At 57.2% G+C, this 24,773-nt stretch overlaps 1 protein-coding gene across 1 annotated transcript in view; it reads left to right on the top strand.

Annotated features, from left to right (window-relative positions):
• LOC144826099 (para-nitrobenzyl esterase-like) overlaps nucleotides 1-24,773 on the top strand; it is a 256,871-nt gene that overhangs the window by 103,256 nt on the left and 128,842 nt on the right. Inside the window, exon 3 of the mRNA XM_078684481.1 lies at nucleotides 7,933-8,129. Coding sequence (XP_078540607.1) covers nucleotides 7,933-8,129 — 197 coding nt within the window. The remainder of the gene's footprint in view (nucleotides 1-7,932; nucleotides 8,130-24,773) is intronic.

Here is a 24,773-nt window from a genome sequence, read left to right as displayed (position 1 = left end):
AGTTCTTAGGCTTTATCAAGAATAAAGGTTGCTTGTTCTTAGCGATATGTACAGGTAGATCGATGGATCTGTAAAGTCTCAGTAAGAAGGGATAGGGTAGCGGGACAGTCTTAGTACGGGTGCAGGAAGGGATACCCTGCGCACAGCTCTCAATCCTCGAGCCGGGGGTTCCGAGAGGTCGAGCCGCGACAGCGCCAGCAGGACTCGACAGGTGGTCTTTACGGAGACGAGGCCGCGGCAGCGCCAGCAGGCCTCGAGGTGGTTTCGGCGAAGATGGGCCACGGCAGTGCCAGCAGGCTCTCAAGATAGTTCAGCGAAGGTGGGCCGCGGCAGCGCCAGCAGGCTCTCAAGATGGTTCAGAGAAGGTGGGCCGCTGCAGCGCCAGCAGGCTCTCAAGATGGTTCGGCGAAGGTGGGCTGCGGCAGCGCCAGCAGGCTCTCAGGGTAGCTTCAGGTTACAGGCAAATGAGTTCTTCTGGTGTCGGCCGCGACAGCGTCAGCAGGGCTTCCAGTCCAGGATACAACTGCCGTCCTACTCCGGGGCTGGCCCAGATATAGGACTGGAATCCTCCGATGTGCGGACCCTCGCGCCTGTGGGCCAGAGGGGCCGGGATGATGGCGTCCAGACACCCAGCAGGGGTGTGGAGCCAGCGCCCAGGGAGGCCGGAGGGCGATCGATACCAGGCGTCCGGGGACGGCTGGAGGCCCATCGAAACTTCCCTCCTCACGGATCTTGTTGAGTGGCCACTCGACCACCTGGGTGGATCTTGGTGCCTCGATGTCGGGGCTTTGCTAGGGCCTGGGCCGGGGCCGAGGCCACACGTTCGTGACGTGATGGGCCCAAGATGGAGTCGGGCGAGGCCTCGTGCTCAGGACGTGGTTCGTGACGTGATGGGCCCAAAATGGAGTCGGGCGCGACCTCGTGCTCATAACGTGCTGGGCCCAAGATGGAGTCAGGCCGGTAGTGAGGGTCCGGGATGGTAACCGGACCGGCAGTGTTGGTGTTGGGGTGTGCAGGGTCGGGCAAAAGGGGTCGCCCGAGGCTCAGCGGAGGGCCGATGTCGTTCTGGGCCCGCCCTGCGGGAGGGGTAGGGCCACGCCATGAGGCCGGTTCCAACACGCGTCCCCCCAGCTGAAGGCAGGGGAGAGTCACCCATCTTCTTGGGGGTTCTCCTCGCCGAGGCGGAAGAATCTGGACAGGCCGTCAGCATTGGCGTGGTCGTTGCCGGGGCGATGCTCCACAGTGAAGTCCATCCCTTGGAGGGAGATGGACCATCGCAACAGCTTCGGGTTTTCTCCCCGCATCTGCATCAACCACCGCAAGGGCCGGTGGTCGGCCTGGACCCGGAAGTGGGTGCCGAAGAGGTAGGGCCGGAGCTTCTTTAGGGCCCACACGACGGCGAAGGCTTCCCTCTCGATGGTGCTCCATCGTTGCTCTCTGGCCAGCAGCCGCCGGCTGATGAAGGCAACGGGAAGGTCGGCTCCCTCAGGGTTTACTTGTGAGAGGACCGCCCCAATGCCATGCTCCGAGGCGTCAGTTTGGACCACGAACTCTCGGCTGTAGTCGGGGGCTTGGAGCACAGGGGCGGTGCACATGGCGGTCTTCAGTGTGTCGAAGGCGACCTGGCACTCGGGGGTCCAGCGCACCTTTTGTGGTAGCCTTTTGGAGGTCAGTTCTGTGAGGGGCCCCACAATGCTTCCATAGTCTTTTATAAAGCGCCGATAATATCCGGTGAGCCCCAGGAAGGCTCGGACTGCTGTTTGGGTGACCGGGGGCTCCCAGGTCCAGATGGCGTCAATCTTTGGCTGGAGGGGGGCCACCTGGCCGCTCCCTACTTGGTGTCCCAGATAGGTCACGGACCCTTGGCCTATCTGGCACTTGCTGGCCTTTATTGTCAGTCCGGCCCGTCGGAGGGCCGTCATGACCTCCCAGAGGTGGGTCAGGTGCTCATCCCAGTGGAGGATGTACACTGCAATGTCGTCTAAATAGGCGGCACTGAACTCCTCTAGCCCGGCCAGCACCTTGTTCACGAGTCTCTGGAAGGTGGCCGGGGCGTTTTTCATGCCGAAGGGCATCACCTTGAAATGGTAGTGGCCATCAGGGGTCGAGAAGGCCGATCGCTCTTGTGCTCCAGGGGTGAGACCGATCTGCCAATATCTGGCCGTGAGGTAGAAGGTGCTGAGATACTTTGCGGCCCCCAGGCGATCGATCAGTACATCCGCCCGGGGGATGGGATGGGCGTCGGTCCTGGTGACTGCATTCAGCCCCCGGTATTCAACACAGAACCGGAGCTCCGGGGGCGTGCCGAGGGCGGTGGTCTTCGGGACCAGGACAACGGGACTGGCCCAGGGACTGTCCGAGGGTTCGACTACCCCCAGGGCCAGCATCTTGGCCACTTCGGATTGAATGCAGGCTTGAACTCGATCGGGCACTCGGAAAGCTCGGTGTCTTACAGGCGGGCTGTCTCTGGTGTCTACATCGTGGACACACCACCGGGTGACCCCAGGAGTGAGGGAAAATAGATCTGCAAATTGCCCCAGCAGCTTCCGGCAGTCTTGGTGCTGTTCTGGGGTCAGGGTAGAGGAGAGCGTGACCCCTTCGACGGAGCCGTCTCTCTCGCAGGTACTCAGGAGATCTGGTAGAGGTTCGGAGTCGTCTTCAGCTCCGTCATCGGTCGCTAGCAGCAGACTTATTTCAGTGCGGGCAAAGTGCGGCTTGAGCCGGTTAGCGTGTAGAACCCGGAGGGGGTTCCTGGAGGACTCCATGTCCACCAGATAGGTGACGGGGCTCTTGCGCTCCACCACTTTGAAGGGCCCCGTCCATTTGTCCTGGAGGGCACAAGGTTCAACCGGGGAAATGACCCAGACCTGCTGGCCCGGTTCGAATTCGATGGACGAGGCGTTCTGGTCATACCAGCGTTTCATCTCCTCCTGACTGGCCTCCAGGTTGGCCTCGGCAAGTTCCCGGAACTTCCGAGTCTGGTTGCGGAGTGTCAGGAGGTACTGGTAGACATCTGGGGGAGCACCTCGGACAGTCGTCTCCCAGCCTTCTTTGACCAGGCTGAGGGGGCCTCGGACCGGGTGCCCATAGAATGGTTCAAAGGGGCTGAACCCCAGGGACTTCTGGGGTACCTCGTGATATGCAAACAGGAGGCAAGGCAGCAGGACATCCCATTTGCGTCGTAGCGGCTCCTCTAGGCCCTTGATCATTCCTTTCAGTGTTCGGTTAAACCGCTCCACAAGTCCATTTCCTTGGGGGTGATACGGGGTGGTGAACTTATACGTGACCTTGCACTGTTGCCACAGGGACTGCATATATTTAGAGATAAAGTTTGTGCCCCGATCACTCACGACTTCCCGGGGGAAGCCGACTCTGGAGAAGATCCCCATTAGGGCTCGGCCTACTACTGGGGCCATGATGGTTCGGAGGGGGATGGCTTCAGGATAGCGGGTGGCATGGTCCACCAGAACGAGGATGAAGCGGTGCCCCTGGGAGGTGCGAGGGTCCAAGGGCCCCACTATGTCGATCCCCACTTGCTCGAAGGGGGTGGTGACCACGGGAAAAGGCTGGAGTGGAGCTTTGACTTTTCCCCCGCTCTTCCCGCTGGCTTGACAGGTCGGACAGGTTCGGCAGCGGTTGTGCACATCGTTGCGCATCTTCGGCCAGTAGAAATGGGTCACCAGGCGGCTGTAAGTTTTGTCCTGCCCGAGGTGCCCGGCGAGGGGCACGTCATGTGCCAAGTTAAAAAGTAAGTCTCTGAATCGGAGGGGAACGACCAGCACCCGGCTGGCCCCTAGTTCGGCAATCTTCTGCTCGCTGTAGAGAAGGTCGTGGTCCCAATAGACCCAGTGGGACCCTGAGGGGTCTCCAGCGGCTTGAGTGGCTGCTTGTTGTCGGATTCCCTCGAGGGAGGGACAGGTTTTCTGTTCCTGCTGGAATTGTTCGTGGGTGGGGGCACCTTCTTGGCGCCATTGAGCTAGTTCGGGAAGGTGGCCGAGCTCGGTAAGGTCTTCATGGCTGGGCCCCTGGGGGCCGGGTTCAGGGTCGGCGTCCTCGGCGACGGCGGGCAGTGGAGGTGCGGGCCACTCCGGTTCTTCCGGCAGAGCATCTTCGATCGGGGCGGCAGCCCGGGCGCCCATGGATCGAGTGGTCGCACAGACCCACTCGGGAAGGCCTAGCATCCCCAGATGCTCTCTACGCTCGACGTGGGCCCAGGCGGAACTTTCCAGATCGTTCCTGAGGAGGCAGTCCACAGGGGCATCGTCCCGGACGGTCACCTTCAGCGTGCCCGACACCCCTCCCCATTTGAAGGGGATGCGGGCCATCTGGCACAAACTCTCGGAGTTGTCCGCCGACCGTACCGGGCACAGGATATTGGGTAGAATCTGTTCCGGGGTCACCAAGTGGCAGCAGGCCGCCGTCACGCTGGCTCCAGTGTCACGGAGGGCTTCGGCCCCGCGTCCATTGATGTTGACCCATTGGAGGTATTTCTGGGTGTTGCCTGGGATTGGGTCTCGGGGGATCATGTCTCGATCACCCAGGCATGCCAAGATCATAGCGGCGGGCTCCCACTCGGCCTGCTCGGGGTCGTTGTCCTCTTCCTCGCCTCCTTCTGTACCCAGGGCGGCGGCCGCAATCTGGCGGTTCGGAGGACCGGTGGTGCCGGGTCGCTGGTTCATCGGGCAAAGGGGGTCATTCGCATAATGACCCTGTTGCTGGCATCTGTGGCACGTAACATTCGGGCGGGGCCCCGGTCTCGCTGGAGGAACCCCCCTTCGGCCCAGGGATGGTGAAGTGGAGGTAGGGGAGGACCCCATGGGGGGATCTCGGCCCCTGCTCTGGCCTCCCCCGCCGCCTCGTGGTCGGTGGTTCCCCGGGGATCCCCGGCCGTAGTCTCCCATCGGGCTCCGGGGGACTCGGGTGCTCACCCATCTATCAGCCTCGACAGCGAGTTTTCATGGCTCTGTCAATTTGCTGTCGAGGAGATGCTGCCGGAGTTCGATGAAGCAGTTGTTGGAAAGATGTTCCCATATAATGAGGTCGACCAACTGCTGGTATAAATAATCCACATTTGTAAAGCGCACAATCACCCGTAAGTGTCTCTAGGCGCTGGGGGCCGTCGGGAAGATTAAGCAAGCTATTGCTCAGAGTCACATGGTGCTGGACTAATCTGCCACCGGTGCCAGGGATCGAACCGTGATCCCCAGCTTCCGGAGTCAGTCGCCCTGGCCGCGGCGCCACACCTCTTCCCTAGGTAGGTGGTGACCTGGCTGCTTTGATCCACCCCTCGAAGGCTCTGCTGTAAAAGTTCACGTACTCCACCCAAGTGGTACCGGGGATTTTTTTACAGTCTCGGAATCGCTGCCGCTGGGGTCGTGTCGATCTCCGGGCTTCCGTTCGGGCCCGGGTTATCTTCATTCTGGGGTGGCGTGTCACCGGCCTCCACCCAGGCTTGTAAGGCCGATTTAAAGTCCTCCTTGGTGCTTAGGCCAGTGGTAGCGATGCCTAGGTCTTTGCAGAATTGTTTTAATTCCTTGTGACTGTAATCTTCCATTTTCTCTTTCTGGAATTCTGTAGTCGGTCTCATTTCTTGCATAGTCATGGTCGTAGTGTGTTTTTCTCGGTAGTGGGTGAATCACTCTCTGTACGATCTGCATCGGCTCGGATCCCGTCGCCTGCCACCAATGTTAGAAAGGCGATCCCGGGGGAGGCAGAAGATGTCTGACTGACCACCCCTAGGTCCACCTCTCCGTCGAGAAGTAGCCGAGCGTTACCGAGAGGCCTCCTGGGTGAGGGCCCTCTCCTAGGATCGTACAGCAGAGTAACCAAAACACTACAAACGGACACCACACAAGAGGATAAGTTCTTAGGCTTTATCAAGAATAAAGGTTGCTTGTTCTTAGCGATATGTACAGGTAGATCGATGGATCTGTAAAGTCTCAGTAAGAAGGGATAGGGTAGCGGGACAGTCTTAGTACGGGTGCAGGAAGGGATACCCTGCGCACAGCTCTCAATCCTCGAGCCGGGGGTTCCAAGAGGTCGAGCCGCGGCAGCGCCAGAAGGACTCGACAGGTGGTCTTTACGGAGAGGAGGCCGCGGCAGCGCCAGCAGGCCTCCAGGTGGTTTCGGCGAAGATGGGCCGCGGCAGCGCCAGCAGGCTCTCAAGATAGTTCTGCGAAGGTGGGCCGCGGCAGCACCAGCAGGCTCTCAAGATGGTTCAGAGAAGGTGGGACGCGGCAGCGCCAGCAGGCTCTCAAGATGGTTTCAGCGAAGGTGGGCCGCGGCAGCGCCAGCAGGCTCTCAAGATGGTTCGGCGAAGGTGGGCCGCGGCAGCGCCAGCAGGCTCTCAGGGTAGCTTCAGGTTACAGGCAAATGAGTTCTTCTGGTGTCGGCCGCGACAGCGTCAGCAGGGCTTCCAGTCCAGGATACAACTGCCGTCCTACTCCGGGGCTGGCCCAGATATAGGACTGGAGTCCTTTGATGTCCGGACCCTCGCGCCTGGGGGCCAGAGGGGCCGGGAAGATGGTGTCCAGACACCCAGCAGGGGGGTGGAGCCAGCGCCCAGGGAGGCCGGAGGGCGATCGATACCAGGCGTCCGGGGACGGCTGGAGGCCCATCGAAACTTCCCTCCTCTCGGATCTTGTTGAGTGGCCACTCGACCACCTGGGTGGATCTTGGTGCCTTGATGTCGGGGCTTTGCTGGGGCCTGGGCCGGGGCCGAGGCCACGTGTTCGTGACGTGATGGGCCCAAGATGGAGTCGGGCGAGGCCTCGTGCTCAGGACGTGGTTCGTGACGTGATGGGCCCAAGATGGAGTCGGGCGCGGCCTCATGCTCATAACGTGCTGGGCCCAAGAGGGAGTCAGGCCGGTAGTGAGGGTCCGGGATGGTAACCGGACCGGCAGTGTTGGTGTTGGGGTGTGCAGGGTTGGGCAAAAGGGGTCGCCCGAGGCTCGGCGGAGGGCCGATGTCGTTCTCGGCCCGCCCTGCAGGAGGGGTAGGGCCACGTCATGAGGCCGGTTCCAACAACTGGTCTTCACCATCTCCCCTCCAGCCATGTCTGCTTCTCCCGGGCTCTACTCGTCTTCACCATTTCCGCTCCTCCCATGTCTGCTTCTCCTGGTCTCTAATGGTGTTCACCATCTCCGCTCCTCCCATGTCTGCTTCTCCCGGTCCCTACTGGTCTTCACCATCTCCGCTCCTCCCCTCTCTGCCCTCCCGGGCTCTACTGGTCTTCACCATCTCCTCTCCTTCCATTGTCTGATTCTCCCGGTCAATACTAGGGATAATAATTACATAAGTTATCTTTCTGTTTTATTAACCCATTTTTATCCTTGCTAACTGGGAGCAGGAATATAACTTTGGCTCATTAGTTAGGTACACTTACACCACCCCCCTACACTGCACTACACATATCCTCACAAAATAAGTGCTCGTACGTAAGCCGGCAAGTCGCAGCACACCCCAAGCAGTAGATGCTCGGGATGGCCCCACTGATGAACAATGTCACCTAGGGGCAACCCTGGGTGAGTGAGGGGACTCAAGAAAATACATTTTTCTTTTCGGCTAACAGAGGTTGGTTTCCACCCAATTGGTGAACCACCCGTATGTCGTTGGCTAGGTTCTTTTGATCCGTCATCCACGGATCCTTTTTGCTACACTCTGAACACATAGGAGGGTGAACCTAGCCCAATCCTCCTTCTTGATTGATACTCCACTGGTCTTCACCATCTCTGCTCCTGCATATCTGCTTCTCCCGGTCTCTACTGGTCTTCACCATCTCCGCTCCTGCCATATCTGCTTCTCCTAGACTTTACTGGTCTTCGCCATCTCCGCTCCTGCCATATCTGCTTCTTCTAGACTTTACTGGTCTTCGCCATCTCCACTCCTCCTCTGTCTGCCCTCCCTTGCCTTAAACTCCCCTGTCTTTGCAGGAGGGACCTCGGTGTTGACGATGATAACGTCTCCTCTCGCGAAAGGCCTTTTCCATGGCGCTATTGACATGAGTGGCTTCTACTTATACACCGCGACCTTGGCCCAGGCGGAGAAGGACAACCAGGTCTTCTTGAAGAACACGGGCTGCAAGGATCTGCAGTGTTTGAAAGCTCTGACCCCAGACACAATCCTAAAGGTAAAATATTATCTATACCCTCCCCCTATCCACAGTCAGAGTGCCCACCCAGAAACAGGATTTGCAGGAACTGAAGCTGTGGAGGTAGTGTTGTGTTTCACTCCCACATACTAGTCGACTGAGTGATTCTTGGCTGGTGACTCAGCATAGTGTGAGCCAGACATGAGTAATGTAGCCATGGGTGCCCAGGAGCTCAGCAAAGCCTTATGTACCACTCGCAAGGAGGGACAGGGGTAGGCGGGGAGACGTTTGAGAGAATGGGAATGGGAGGGGGAGGTGGAAAAGAGGGCGGTCCTGCACTGTTCTGCTCAGTTCATCAACTCAAGCCCCAGATCTGTCGCCGCATGGACCCCGGGTCAACCTGATAGTGTTAGTTGGGGAGGTTCATCGCAGTTTGCTCCCAGCATTCTCTCTGATGGTGGAGAACCGGGTTATTTAGAACTCAGCGGTGCCAGGGGACACACGCGAAATCTCCGGATTCACCTGTCTGAGAGTTACAGAAACGCGGCAACTTCTTGGTGACGTCAAAGATCAAATTTATTGGCTGCAACCAGTAACAGAGGTCCACGAAGTACAGTGGCTGTATATTCGTAGGAGACTGCTCAATCTTACAAAGCCAGTCAACCCTTTTTATACAAAATATTACGCTTCGGGCAAACATTCCTTATTTACAGTGAACCAATCCCATGTGTACGCGACAAATGTATTGCATGACGACACCACATTTCATTGTCCAGCCCACCATCAATTGCCCGGCAAGACCCAACACTCTTCATCAGATAATCGGACGGACCCCAAATAAAAACGGGAACCTCCTCATCGTAAAACAGGTCATAAAGAAAGGAGCAGAGACAGGTGTGAGTAAGATTAGACATAGTTGTGTGCAATAAAGGGTTTATGGTATGCTGTGGCTTGATCCCTAATCTCGATCGGCTACTGGGAAAGGAACTGACCGAACAGGTTTGGCTTCGGGCAGCGGAGTCAGCTTGCCCAGGTCATACAGAAGTCAGCTAAAGGTGTACGTGTCCCAAAGACTCGTTCGGCCTTAGTCAGCGACCACCGTGCCCTCGGCCTGGTTGCCCCCACGCTCCCCGCCTGCTGCCTGCCGCCTACCTGCTGCCTGACTGCTGCCTGCTGACGCCACTCCAGCCCGGCGCCCCAGCCGCCGCAGGGCCGCCCGCCTCGATCGCCACTCCAGCCCGGCGCCCCAGCCGCCGCAGGGCCGCCCGACTCGATTTTCGCGCCGGTTTTTGCCGCGACCCCGCCCCCCCGCCTGCTGATAGGACAAAGCGCTCCCCGCCTCACAGCTGACCCGCCCTCACGGATCCCTTCTTATGACGCCCCCTCAGCGACCGCGCAGCGGACGCGCGCAGCGGGAGCACCGATTGAGCGCCGAAGGTGCGCCAAAGGTAAGCCCGTCTGCGCCCGTCCGCGCCTGGACCGCGCCCAGTGCCAGGACCCCTGGCCCCCGCAGTTCCCAGCCCACCCGCCGGACGTACGACGCCGCCACCCTCAACGCACTCAACACCGGCCGACTCCCAGGATGCTACCGAGCCACCCCGAGACGCACCCACGGACCCTTCTGCTGTACCGCCTGCAAGTTCATCTGCATCCGGACCTGCCTCGCACCAGCACCCGCCAAGACGAACACCAGCAGCAACCACCTCAAGTGCATCCTGCTCAACACCCGCTCAGTCCACAGACACGCCATCGAACTCTGGAACCTCATCGACACCACTGCTCCTGACGTTGCCTTCCTCACGGAGACCTGGATGAACGCCTCCTCAGCGCCCGACATCGCCATCGCCATCCCAGAGGGCTACAAGATCACCCGGAGGGACCGCACCGCCAACCAGACGGGAGGAGGCATCGCCATCATCCACAGGGACACCATCCGCATCACGACCTTCACCGACGACATCTTGACTACCGCCGAACACCTACACTTCCAGATCCACACCGACCCGAAGACCACCCTCAGAGGCACCCTGATCTACCAACCCCCGGGACCACGCACCCAATTCAGCGAGGACATCGCCGACTTCGTCAGCCCGCATGCCCTCCCCTCCGCTGACTACATCCTCCTGGGGGACCTCAACTTCCACCTGGAGAACAACAACGACCGCAACACCACCACCCTGCTCGACAACCTCGCCAACCTCGGACTCAAGCAGCTGGTGACCACCCCCATCCACCTCGCCGGACACACAATCGACGCCGTCTTCTCATCCAGCAAAGACATCGCCTTCAGCCACGCCACAGGACTCCACTGGACGGACCACAGCTGCGTCCACTTCACCTTCAGAAGAACCACGACCCACCACCACCAGCAACAGGTCGCCCGCAGAAGCTGGAGCAAGATCACAGCCGACCAGCTCGCCGCTTCCCTGAGCCAGCACCCTCCCGCCAGCTCAGCGAACCCCAGCCAGGCCGCCAACAACCTCACGAAGTGGATCAGCAACTGCGCGGACGAACTCGCCCCACTGAGGACCCCGCCCAGCAGACCCGGCAGCAAGAAGGCCCCGTGGTTCACCGACGAACTCAAGAGCTCCAAGAAGAACTGCCGAGCCCTCGAGAAAGCCTGGAGAAGGGAGCCAACACCGGACAACATGACCACCCTCAAGCTTGCCACCCGGAAGCATCACCAACTGATCCGCGACACCAAGAGAACCGCATTCAAGGACCGGCTGGATAACAACGCACACAACAGCAAGGAACTCTTCAACATCGTGAAAGAGCTCTCCAACCCCAACGCCGGAAACAACGACATCACCCCATCGCAAGAACTCTGCAACTCCCTCGCCTCCTACTTCCACAACAAGATCGCGGACAAACACAACAGCTTCAACACCCAACCGACGAACGCCACGTCCAACTCGACCGAACCACCGCCCCCCCACCACCACCCTCCGCGCCTGGACTCCGATCTGCACCGAAGAAACCGTCCGCATGATGAACTCCATCCACTCCGGATCTCCGACCGACCCCTGCCCTCACCACGTCTTCAACAAGGCCGACGCCGTCATCGCACCCCACCTGCGTGACATCATCAACACCTCCTTCACCACCGCCACCTTCCCTGAGAGCTGGAAGCATGCCGAACTCAGCGCTCTACTCAAGAAACCAACAGCGGACCCCACCGAGCTCAAGAATTACCGCCCCATCTCGCTGCTCCCGTTCCCAGCCAAAGTCATCGAGAAGACTGTAGGAAGGGGGAGTCTCTGGTTGGCGCAGTGCAACACTGGCGACAAGCAGGGCCTCTCTCTTCCTCGTCAGGGCTGAGGGTTACCTTCAAGACAACCTCTGCTTACCCTCTAGGTAGTGTGGCTTAAGCAGTCTTAGGCTAATCTCTGGGGCATGTAGGGTTAAACATTTGCAATATTACACCAACACCACCAACCCACCACACAATGACACCAAACTGTATTTGTAAAAATATATGTTCTTTATATAAATCTCAAGCAGGCTTGTAAATACAGTCTTGGTTACTTCAAATGCAGGTTCCAGTTACTCTTTATGAAAAAGGCACAGTTCTTGAATAAATGCGGTCTTTTGGGCCTTCTGCCCAGCTTTAGAAAGGTTCCAGTGTCTTATAGCGCTTCAAGGCGCTTCCCGCTGTCTCCGCTCTTGAAAGGAGTCACCCTTCGGGGCTCGACTCGGGGAGAGGGGGCCGCGGGCCTCGGAAAGCGTCAGGCGGGGCCTCGGGGGCCAAGAGCAGAGCGCGCCTCTGACTCTGGGGCGGCTCGCGCTGCCAAGCAAGCAGCAGCTGCGAGGCTCCCGGGGTGCCTGAGATCAGACCGCGCGGTGCGAGCTCAGATTGCAGGACGCTCGCGCCGCGGAGGGGCAAAGACAGTACCTTTCACTTCTTGTGGTGATCCTCGGAGAGGGCGGCTGAAGGGGGAGCTGTCCCACGTCGCGTTGCTTCCTTGACGGGCGATGCGAGCTGCGGCTCGAGGCAGCAGGTCACGGGTCACCCAGGGCGGCGGTGCTCGATGGGGGCTCAGGTCCTTTTCACTCAGTCTTCTCGTCCGTCCTGACGGCGGCGGCTGGGTGTGGCGCAGTGGCAGTACGGTCCCCAAGTGCGGGACGTACCCAGCCAAAGTGCCGATCGCGGTGATGTCCCTTCAGCGGGGCAGCAGGCCAGACGCTGATAGCGAGGGAGATGACAAGGGCGGCAGTCCGTCTTTGCGGGGGAATCTACGGCGCTTGTGCCCAGTAGACTCCGGTGCTTGGACCGGACGGGTCCTCCGTTACTTTGCTCTCGTGGGGCCAGGTGCAGATGCCGTCACGGTGTTCAGGCCAGCGGCGGCTGGGCTTCACGTTGTTATGGCGATCTGCTCACCCACGGTCACGGTGTGCAGGGGGCTTGATGCTCTCGTCTTCCTCAGACAGCGCTGCAGCGATAAGCAGCACACACAGCAGATGCTTTGGTCAGGGGGTAGCGCTCACTGTTCCTGGAGCGCTGGTCAGGGGGCAAGTTCAGCAGCAAGCCCTTGGAGATCTTTTAGCAGAGTTTGGCACAAAGTTCAAAATAAAGCAAAAGTCTCTTGTAGTCTTTTCTTCTCCTCTCCTTTGGCAGCAAGGCACCAGACACAGGCCAGAGTCAGCACTCCTCCTTGTAGTCCTTCCAGGTCCTTCTCTTCGGGCAGAGTTTCTCTTGTAGCACAAACAGGATCTAATTTACAAGGAGCAGGGCTCCTACTTTTATACCCAGTTTCCTTTGTTCTAGCAAGCCAGGGGGGCCTCTGCATAACTGCTCCAGTCTCTGAGTACTTGTTGTGGGTACTTATGACTTCTGCATTCAGTGTGAGGGCAGGCACATCAGCCGCTCCCCAGGGGGGCGGAGCCGGCATTGAGAGGGCAGGAGTGGCCTGAGCACTTTGTTTACAAGCTTCGGTCCTTCCTGGGCCAGGTGCAGGCTGAGTCATCAGTCGCTCCCCAGGAGGGCGGAGCCAGCATTGTGGTGGCAGGGGCACAGCCTGATGCATCATTCAGGGGAAACTCCCACCACCCATTAAGGGGTCCTCCTGCTAATCACTACCTGTCAACTCCCAGCCCTGTCACTCACACACACCAGACAGTCAGATCCACATCCAAGCAGAGGCGGGCTGAAATGGTTAGGCAAGCAAATGCTAACTTTCTAAAAGTAGCATTTGCAAACACAGGATATTAAAATAAACTTTACTAAAAGAAGTATTTTATTATTCTGAGTTCAGGCATACTAAACACGAATTTCTACCATGTTCCCTGAGCCTGCTGGGATTATAGAGTGTAATAATTCCAGCAGCCCATCTGGCCTAGAAGGGAACAGGTAGCCTTACAATAGTGAAAACGAATTTGGTAGGAATTCACTATTAGAACATGCCACACACATCAGGGCATGTTCTACCTTACACTACAATGCACCCTGCCCTCTGGCCTACCATAGGGGTGACTAACATGAAGGTTAAGGGAAGGTTTAGGGGCTGGCAAGTGTGTGCACTTGCCCAGCCAGGGTGACAGTACCAGACTGCACGCAGGTTCTGCAATGGCAGACCCTAGACACATTTTAAGGCTGCTTCTGTGGGTGGCGCAACCAGCGCTGCAGGCCCACTAGCAGTATTGGCATTCACAAGCCCTGGCACTCCTGGTGCACTTTACTAGGGACTAACAGTAAATCCAATGAACCAATCATGGACATCAATCACATGTACACTTTACAGTAGGGAGCACTTGCACTGCGGCACGGGTTGGCCGTGGCGCAGCGCCCTGAGTAGCAGACACCATCAAAACATTGGAGGCACAACAGCAAAAAGTGGAAGGGAAACTCACGCCAAGGTGCCAGGTCTAACACGTGTCCCCTCCAGCTGAAATGTGGGGAGAACTACCCTTCCCCAGGGAGTTCCTCATCACTAAGGCGGAAAAATCTGGACAGACCATCAGCGTTGGCGTGATCTGTGCCAGGGCGGTGTTCCACCGTGAAGTCCATACCCTGTAGGGAGATGGACCACCTCAACAGTTTTGGGTTCTCACCCCTCATTTGCATCAACCATCTGAGGGGCCTGTGGTCCGTCTGAACCCGGAAGTGAGACCCAAACAAGTAGGGTCTTAGCTTCTTCAGCGCCCAGACCACAGCAAATGCTTCTCGCTCTATTGCACTCCACCTACTTTCCCGTGGAAGTAACCTCCTACTGATGAAGGCTACGGGTTGGTCCCAGCCCTCCTCAGTCATCTGTGAGAGAACAGCCCCTACACCATGCTCTGAAGCGTCTGTTTGCACTATGAATTCCTTGGAGAAATCAGGAGCCAGGAGCACGGGCGCCGTGCACATGGCAGTCTTCAGGGTGTCAAAAGCCTTCTGACAGGTGTCAGTCCAAATCACATTCCTGGGCTGCTTCTTAGAAGTCAGTTCTGTCAAGGGGGTCACAATAGTGCCATAGCCCTTGACAAACCTCCTGTAATACCCAGTGAGCCCCAGGAAGGCTCTCACTGCAGTCTGGGTCTTGGGGGGTTCCCAAGCCAGGATGGTCTCAATTTTGGGTTGCAAGGGTGCCACCTTGCCACTCCCCACTTGGTGTCCCAAGTACACCACTGAACCCTGCCCAATCTGGCACTTGCTTGCCTTGATTGTGAGGCCTGCCTTGCGCAGCGCCATCAACACTTCCCAGAGGTGCCGCAGGTGTTCTGGCCAGGTGCCACTGAACACTGCGATGTCATCCAGGTAGGCGGCACTGAACTCATCCAGCCCGACCAACACCTGGTTGACCAACCTCTGAAAGGTGGCAGGGGCATTCTTCATCCCAAATGGCATAACCCGGAACTGGAAATGCCCATCTGGTGTGGAGAATGCTGACCTCTCCTTTGCCCCATCGGTCAAGGCGATCTGCCAGTACCCAGACGTTAAATCAAACGTGCTGAGGAACCGGGCAGCCCCTAGCCGATCAATGAGCTCATCAGCTCTGGGGATAGGGTGCGCGTCAGTCTTGGTGACTGAATTGAGTCCTCTGTAGTCCACACAGAACCGGAGTTCAGGTGTGGCTCCCGGCGCAGCAGCCTTTGGGACCAAGACCACGGGGCTGGACCAAGGACTGCTGGAAGACTCAACCACCCTAAGAGCAAGCATCTTGGAGACCTCCTCCTTGATGCAGGCCCGGACCCTGTCAGTTACCCTGTAAGCCTTATGCTTCACAGGTAAGCTGTCTCCTGTGTCCACATCATGGACGCACCAATCTGTGACACTAGGAACCAGGGAGAACAGGTCTGGAAACTGCCCCAGCAACTGGCGGCAGTCTTCCTGTTGCTCAGGGGTCAGGGTGGGTGAGAGGTTAACTCCATCCACTGACCCATCCTTCTCACAGGCCACTAAGAGGTCAGGAAGAGGCTCAGACTCCTCTTCCATTCCATCATCAGTGGCCAACAGCATGCCCACTTCGGACCTTTTCAAGTGGGGCTTGAGGCGGTTGACATGTAAGACCCTTAAAGGATTCCTGGGCGTCTTCATGTCCACCAAGTATGTCACTGAGCTCTTGCGCTCCACAACCTCAAATGGGCCTGTCCACTTATCCTGAAGTGCACAGGGTTCCACTGGGGCCAAGACATACACCTCCTGTCCAGGCTGAAGCTCTACCAGAGTGGCATTCTGGTCGTACCACCGCTTCATCTCCTCCTGGCTTGCTTCCAGATTTGCCTCAGCAAGTTGTCTGAAGCGCCTGGTTTGGTTTCTGAAGGCCAGCATGTAGCTATATACATTCTGGGGAGGTTTCCTGGGAGATTGCTCCCAGCCTTCCTTTACCAAACTCAGTGGTCCTCTCACGGGGTGACCATACAGCAGCTCAAAGGGGCTGAACCCTAGAGACTTCTGTGGCACCTCGCGGTATGCAAAGAGCAGGCATGGTAAGAGGACGTCCCACTTACGCCTCATTGGACCTTCCAGGCCCATGATCATGCCCTTCAGGGTTCGGTTGAATCTTTCAACCAACCCATTGCCTTGTGGATGGTAAGGTGTGGTGAACTTGTAGGTTACACCACACTCTTGCCAAAGGGACTTCATATACTTGGATATAAAGTTGGTCCCCCTGTCGCTCACCACCTCTAGAGGGAACCCCACTCTGGAGAAAATTCCCATTAGTGCACGCCCCACCACGGGGGCCGTCACTGTCCTCAGAGGGATGGCTTCAGGGTACCGGGTGGCATGATCCACCAAGACCAGGATGAACCTGTTGCCCATGGCTGTCTTGGGGTCCAGGGGCCCAACAATATCAATACCCACTCGTTGGAATGGCGTACTGACCACAGGGAAGGGTTGGAGGGGAGCCTTGTTCTTCCCTCCGCTCTTCCCACTTGCCTGGCAAGTTGGACAGGTCCTACAATGAGCATCTGAGCTCTTGTGCATTTGGGGCCAGTAGAAGTGGGTGACAAGCCTGTCATAGGTCTTGTCCATCCCCAAATGTCCTGCTAAAGGCACATCATGAGCCAGTCCCAGTAGGAAGGCTCTGAACTTCTGGGGTACCACCAGCACACGGGCTGACCCAGGTTCAGCAGCCTTAGGCTCTGAGTACAGGAGGTCATTCTCCCAGTACACATAATGTGTTTTGGCCTGAACACCATTGGCCTGGTCTGCAGCCTGCTGCCGCATACCCACGAGAGAAGGGCATTCTTTCTGCTCCCTGCAGAATTCCTCCCTGGAGGGGCCTCCTTCTTGCTGCCAATGGGTCAGCTCAGGCAGGTCCCCCAGTTCGGCAATCTGTTCCCCAGTAGGCTCCAGGGCATCCCCCTCAAGGTCTGCTTCCTCCTGGACCGTGGGAACTTCAGGGGCCGGTTTCCCGCGCGCCCTGCGCCTTCTCCCTAAGGCCGGTTCCTGGGCCTCTCCGTCCGGCCCCAGGACCTCTTGATCACCCCTACTGGCTGCCATTGACCGGGTGGTCACGCACGCCCAGTCAGGTAGACCCACCATCTTCAGGTGAGTCGTTTTCTCCACCTTTTCCCAAGGGGAGTCCTCCAAGTCATTCCCTAGCAAACAGTCAACAGGCATGGCTTTCCTCACACAGACCTGCAGAGTACCAGAGACCCCCCCCCACTCGAAGGGAACTTGAGCCATCGGACACTGACTCTCTGAATTGTCAGCGTTGACAACCCTACAGTAGGCATGGGGTACAACCTGCTCCTGAGACACCAGGTGATGCCTCACTGCAGTCACACTGGCTCCTGTGTCTCTAAGAGCCTCAGCTTTCTTACCATTGATGGTAACCACCTGCCCATATTTTTTAGTGTTAGAGGGCAGGTAGCTTGTAGGGACCATCTCACTGTCTCCTAGTGAGACTAGGGTCATCTGAACAGGATCTCCACCCCCCGGGACCATCACTTCTTCTCCTAAGTGAACACTGGTCACTTGTCGGGGCGGAGCACCAGTGGGTGCTGGTTTTCCAAACAGGCGACACTTGGGGTCACTGGCTATGTGCCCCGGGTCACCACATTTGTAACAATTGAAGGGCCCCTTTGGAACAGGTCGACCTGTCGGGGCCCCATTCTGCTTAGGGGGTGGGGGAGGCTGAGAACCTTTCTGCTGGTCCCCTTGGGGATTACTTTGGGGGCCTTTTTGGAACCCTTTCTGTTTTCCCTTGTCCCCCCCACTCTTCTGCTGGGGACCCTGCCCACCCTTGGCGGAGTCTCCCACTGGACCCTTGTGGACCCTGGTGCTGAGCCAGCGGTCCGCCTCCTCAGCAAGTTTCCTCGGGTTGGACAACTTGCTATCAATCAGGTGCTGGCGTAACTCAGGAAAACATTGATCAGACAAGTGCTCCCATGCAATTAAATCAAAGAGACCTTGAAAATCATTCACTTTGTTACCCTTCACCCAACCATCCAGTGCTCTGCAAAAAAAAGTCACAAACTCCACATACGTATTCCCAGGCCGCTTATTACACCCCCTAAACTTCTGCCTATACATTTCAGGGGTAAGCCCATACCTGGTCATTAAAGCTTCTTTCATATGGGGATAGGATCTCTGGTCTTCAGTGGGCAAATCTAGCAGGGTGTCCCTTCCTTCGCTAAGGAACCTTCCCCATAACCCCGCTCCCCAATCCTTCTCAGGGACCCGGTGGGAAAGCATGGCTACCTCATATGCCCTAAACCACTGTCCTATGTCATCCCCCTTAAAGAACTCTTTAACTACATCTTTGGGGATGTGCACTCTTGACTCTACCTGCACCGGCGTTGTGCTGCCACCAGAGGGAGGATGATCCAAGGCTTTCTCTTTTAGACTCATCTCCCTCATTTTCATATCATACTCAAACTGGAGTTTTCTTTCTTCCAGAGCCATCTTTTTGCTTTCAAGCTCCATTTGGCCCTTCAAATTCAATTCTGCCATCTTGATCTCATGATCCCTGGTTGCCTGTCTGTCTGCCAGCTCCTCTGGCGACAGGCCTCTGCCAAAGCTAAGAACGCTGTCTGGTTTTTCCAGACCCACAGGATCCACAGGTGCATTCTGATCCTCAGGTGCCTTCCTAGATTCAATCCAGGCTCTCATGGCCTTGTAGAACTCAGGTTTGTTTCTGCATCCTGCGTGTGGAACCTTGAGTTTCCTGCAAAAATAACTCAACTGCTTCTTTGTGTAGTCATCCAGCTTTGATGCGTCCCATTCTAGCCCCTGCGCACTAGAGGCTATGGACTCTCCTCCATCAATGCTGTTTGTGCCAGGCATGTTTGCAACACTAGGGATCTTCTTCTTTAGCAAAATTAAAAAATCAAAAAGTCTGTGGCTAAGTTACTGGACTGTAATCACTATGCAATGGTCAGTAGCTAAGGTACAACACTGCAAATGTAAATTCGCGAATCCTCACCGCTGCGTCCAATGTAGGAAGGGGGAGTCTCTGGTTGGCGCAGTGCAACACTGGCGACAAGCAGGGCCTCTCTCTTCCTCGTCAGGGCTGAGGGTTACCTTCAAGACAACCTCTGCTTACCCTCTAGGTAGTGTGGCTTAAGCAGTCTTAGGCTAATCTCTGGGGCATGTAGGGTTAAACATTTGCAATATTACACCAACACCACCAACCCACCACACAATGACACCAAACTGTATTTGTAAAAATATATGTTCTTTATATAAATCTCAAGCAGGCTTGTAAATACAGTCTTGGTTACTTCAAATGCAGGTTCCAGTTACTCTTTATGAAAAAGGCACAGTTCTTGAATAAATGCGGTCTTTTGGGCCTTCTGCCCAGCTTTAGAAAGGTTCCAGTGTCTTATAGCGCTTCAAGGCGCTTCCCGCTGTCTCCGCTCTTGAAAGGAGTCACCCTTCGGGGCTCGACTCGGGGAGAGGGGGCCGCGGGCCTCGGAAAGCGTCAGGCGGGGCCTCGGGGGCCAAGAGCAGAGCGCGCCTCTGACTCTGGGGCGGCTCGCGCTGCCAAGCAAGCAGCAGCTGCGAGGCTCCCGGGGTGCCTGAGATCAGACCGCGCGGTGCGAGCTCAGATTGCAGGACGCTCGCGCCGCGGAGGGGCAAAGACAGTACCTTTCACTTCTTGTGGTGATCCTCGGAGAGGGCGGCTGAAGGGGGAGCTGTCCCACGTCGCGTTGCTTCCTTGACGGGCGATGCGAGCTGCGGCTCGAGGCAGCAGGTCACGGGTCACCCAGGGCGGCGGTGCTCGATGGGGGCTCAGGTCCTTTTCACTCAGTCTTCTCGTCCGTCCTGACGGCGGCGGCTGGGTGTGGCGCAGTGGCAGTACGGTCCCCAAGTGCGGGACGTACCCAGCCAAAGTGCCGATCGCGGTGATGTCCCTTCAGCGGGGCAGCAGGCCAGACGCTGATAGCGAGGGAGATGACAAGGGCGGCAGTCCGTCTTTGCGGGGGAATCTACGGCGCTTGTGCCCAGTAGACTCCGGTGCTTGGACCGGACGGGTCCTCCGTTACTTTGCTCTCGTGGGGCCAGGTGCAGATGCCGTCACGGTGTTCAGGCCAGCGGCGGCTGGGCTTCACGTTGTTATGGCGATCTGCTCACCCACGGTCACGGTGTGCAGGGGGCTTGATGCTCTCGTCTTCCTCAGACAGCGCTGCAGCGATAAGCAGCACACACAGCAGATGCTTTGGTCAGGGGGTAGCGCTCACTGTTCCTGGAGCGCTGGTCAGGGGGCAAGTTCAGCAGCAAGCCCTTGGAGATCTTTTAGCAGAGTTTGGCACAAAGTTCAAAATAAAGCAAAAGTCTCTTGTAGTCTTTTCTTCTCCTCTCCTTTGGCAGCAAGGCACCAGACACAGGCCAGAGTCAGCACTCCTCCTTGTAGTCCTTCCAGGTCCTTCTCTTCGGGCAGAGTTTCTCTTGTAGCACAAACAGGATCTAATTTACAAGGAGCAGGGCTCCTACTTTTATACCCAGTTTCCTTTGTTCTAGCAAGCCAGGGGGGCCTCTGCATAACTGCTCCAGTCTCTGAGTACTTGTTGTGGGTACTTATGACTTCTGCATTCAGTGTGAGGGCAGGCACATCAGCCGCTCCCCAGGGGGGCGGAGCCGGCATTGAGAGGGCAGGAGTGGCCTGAGCACTTTGTTTACAAGCTTCGGTCCTTCCTGGGCCAGGTGCAGGCTGAGTCATCAGTCGCTCCCCAGGAGGGCGGAGCCAGCATTGTGGTGGCAGGGGCACAGCCTGATGCATCATTCAGGGGAAACTCCCACCACCCATTAAGGGGTCCTCCTGCTAATCACTACCTGTCAACTCCCAGCCCTGTCACTCACACACACCAGACAGTCAGATCCACATCCAAGCAGAGGCGGGCTGAAATGGTTAGGCAAGCAAATGCTAACTTTCTAAAAGTAGCATTTGCAAACACAGGATATTAAAATAAACTTTACTAAAAGAAGTATTTTATTATTCTGAGTTCAGGCATACTAAACACGAATTTCTACCATGTTCCCTGAGCCTGCTGGGATTATAGAGTGTAATAATTCCAGCAGCCCATCTGGCCTAGAAGGGAACAGGTAGCCTTACAATAGTGAAAACGAATTTGGTAGGAATTCACTATTAGAACATGCCACACACATCAGGGCATGTTCTACCTTACACTAAATGCACCCTGCCCTCTGGCCTACCATAGGGGTGACTAACATGAAGGTTAAGGGAAGGTTTAGGGGCTGGCAAGTGTGTGCACTTGCCCAGCCAGGGTGACAGTACCAGACTGCACGCAGGTTCTGCAATGGCAGACCCTAGACACATTTTAAGGCTGCTTCTGTGGTTGCCGCAACCAGCGCTGCAGGCCCACTAGCAGTATTGGCATTCACAAGCCCTGGCACTCCTGGTGCACTTTACTAGGGACTAACAGTAAATCCAATGAACCAATCATGGACATCAATCACATGTACACTTTACAGTAGGGAGCACTTGCACTGCGGCACGGGTTGGCCGTGGCGCAGCGCCCTGAGTAGCAGACACCATCAAAACATTGGAGGCACAACAGCAAAAAGTGGAAGGGAAACTCACGCCAAGGTGCCAGGTCTAACAAAGACCGTCAACAAGCAGCTGGCCGCCTTCCTCGAGACGAACGGATCCCTCGACCCCTCACAGTCTGGCTTCCGAGCCAACCACAGCACCGAGACCGCCCTCATCGCTGCCACCGATGACATCCGAACCCTGATGGACAACGGAGAAACAGCGGCCCTCATCCTACTAGACCTCTCCGCGGCCTTCGACACCGTCTGCCACCGCACCCTAGTGCATCGCCTCAGCAACGTCGGAATCCAGGAGAAGGCGCTGGAATGGATCATCTCCTTCCTCGACGGAAGAACACAGAGAGTCCGCCTACCACCGTACAAGTCAGAGGCCACCGAAGTCATCTGCGGCGTCCCTCAAGGATCCTCGCTGAGCCCAACCCTCTTCAACGTCTACATGAGCCCCCTCGCGGCCATCGCACGCCAACACAACCTCAACATCATCTCCTACGCCGACGATACCCAGCTGATCCTCTCCCTGACCAACAACCCCGCCGCCGCCAGAGCCAACCTTCACGAAGGAATGAAAGAGGTAGCCGAGTGGATGTCGAGCAGCCGCCTGAAGCTGAACTCGGACAAGATGGAAGTCCTCATCCTGGGATCCTCGCCCTCCGCCTGGGACGACTCCTGGTGGCCCCCCGCCCTGGGCACCGCACCCAAACCGACAGACCACGCACGCAACCTGGGCTTCATCCTGGACTCCTCCCTCCCCATGACCAAGCAAGTCAACGCCGTCTCCTCGTCATGCTTCAACACCCTGCGCATGCTACGGAAGATCTTCCGGTGGATCCCCACCGAGACCAGGAAGACTGTCACCCAGGCACTCGTCACCAGCCGACTGGACTACGGCAACGCCCTCTACGCCGGAACCACCGCCAAGCTCCAGAAGAGACTCCAACGGATCCAGAACGCCTCAGCCAGACTCATCCTCGACATCCCACGACACAGCCACATCTCCGGACACCTAAGAGACCTGCACTGGCTCCCGGTCAACAAGAGAATCACCTTCCGTCTCCTTACCCACGCACACAAAGCTCTTCACGATCAAGGCCCGAGCTACCTCAACAACCGCATCAACTTCTACGCTCCCAAACGACACCTCCGATCAGCCAGTCACGCCCTCGCCGCCGTCCCCCGCATCCGAAGAACGACAACAGGAGGAAGGTCCTTCTCCTACCTGGCCGCAAAGACCTGGAACTCCCTCCCGAACCACCTGCGCCTGACCCAAGACCACCTCGCCTTCAGGAAGAAGCTCAAGACCTGGCTGTTCGGGCAGTAGCAGCACCCCCCCCTAGCGCCTTGAGACCCTCCGGGTAAGTAGAGCGCTCTATAAATGCCTATGATTGATTGATTGATTATGTGAGGGCAACGACAAAATGGCTGCCGTACACAAAATGGAACCCGAGGGTTCAGAACGGAATCTCTGATTTCATGGTGATCTCGTCACTCGAACATGACGAAAATACTCGTATATACTATACTCGCCATTCTCGGTCTGCTGATACCAAAATAGTCATGATACGATGATGTTTATGAAACGGGTCCAGAATTCACGGAACCTCAATGGATCGCTGAACTGTGACTTTGTAACCAGCAGGAGAAGAAGCAACCCCCTTATGGGTAGGGGTTGCTCGATAAAAGTGAAAGAGAAACACTGCAGTACGTCAGCCTCTTGACACTCATGAGCAATATGGGTTGATTGGAAAATTCAAGCTGCACATCACGAATTGCTAATTAAGAAATGTGATATTGCAGTGTACAGATTGTCATCTCACAAAGTGTTCCAACTCCCGCAATATCATACTACTAGCTGTTGTAGAAGGGAAAACTCCAAACCTATAAACTGAGGCAGGATAGAGGTGAGACACTGATGAGGAGGAGCGCCCTCTGCAGGATAGAGGTGAGACACCGATGAGGAGGAGCGCCCTCTGCAGGATAGAGGTGGGACAACGATGAGGAGGGGCGCCCTCTGCAGGATAGAGGTGGGACACCGATGAGGAGGGGACGCCCTCTGCAGGATAGAGGTGGGACACCGATGAGGAGGGGACGCCCTCTGCAGGATAGAGGTGAGACACCGATGAGGAGGGGACGCCCTCTGCAAGATAGAGGTGGGACACCGATGAGGAGGGGGCGCCCTCTGCAGGATAGAGTTGGGACACCAATGAGGAGGGGGCGCCCTCTGCAAGATAGAGGTGGGACACTGATGAGGAAGAGCGCCCTCTGCAGGATAGAGTTGGGACACCAATGAGGAGGGGGCGCCCTCTGCAAGATAGAGGTGGGACACTGATGAGGAAGAGCGCCCTCTGCAGGATAGAGGTGGGCCACTGATGAGGAGGAGCCGCCCTCTGCAGGATAGAGGTGGGACAACGATGAGGAGGGGGGCCCTCTGTAGGATAGAGGTGGGACAACGATGAGGAGGGGCGCCCTCTGCAGGATAGAGGTGGGACACCGATGAGGAGGGGACGCCCTCTGCAGGATAGAGGTGGGACAACGATGAGGAGGGGACGCCTTCCGCAGGATAGAGGTGAGACACCGATGAGGAGGGGCGCCCTCTGCAGGATAGAGGTGGGACATCAGTGAGGAGGGTACGCCCTCTGCAGGATAGAGGTGAGACACCGATGAGGAGGGGACGCCCTCTGCAGGATAGAGGTGGAACACCAATGAGGAGGGGACGCCTTCTGCAGGATAGAGGTGGGACAACGATGAGGAGGGGCGCCCTCTGCAGGATAGAGGTGAGACACCAATGAGGAGGGGACGCCCTCTGCAGGATAGAGGTGGGACACCAATGAGGAGGGGAGGCCCTCTGCAGGATAGAGGTGGACACCAATGAGGAGGGGGCGCCCTCTGCAGGATAGAGGTGGGACACCAATGAGAAGGAGCGCCCTCTGCAGGATAGAGGTGGGACACTGATGAGGAGGAGCGCCCTCTGCAGGATAGAGGTGGGACACCGATGAGGAGGGGCCGCCCTCTGTAGGATAGAGGTGGGACACCAATGAGGAGGGGGCGCCCTCTGCAGGATAGAGGTGAGACACCAATGAGGAGGGGGCGGCCTCTGCAGGATAGAGGTGAGACACCAATGAGGAGGGGGCGCCCTCTGCAGGATAGAGGTGGGACACCAATGAGGAGGGGCACCCTCTGCAGGATAGAGGTGGGACACCAATGAGGAGGGGACGCCCTCTGCAGGATAGAGGTGGACACCA

The sequence above is a fragment of the Lissotriton helveticus genome, chromosome 3_2, assembly GCF_964261635.1.
Source record: "Lissotriton helveticus chromosome 3_2, aLisHel1.1, whole genome shotgun sequence".
Lineage (NCBI taxonomy): Eukaryota > Metazoa > Chordata > Amphibia > Caudata > Salamandridae > Lissotriton > Lissotriton helveticus.
This window is presented reverse-complemented; position numbering and strand designations above follow the sequence as displayed.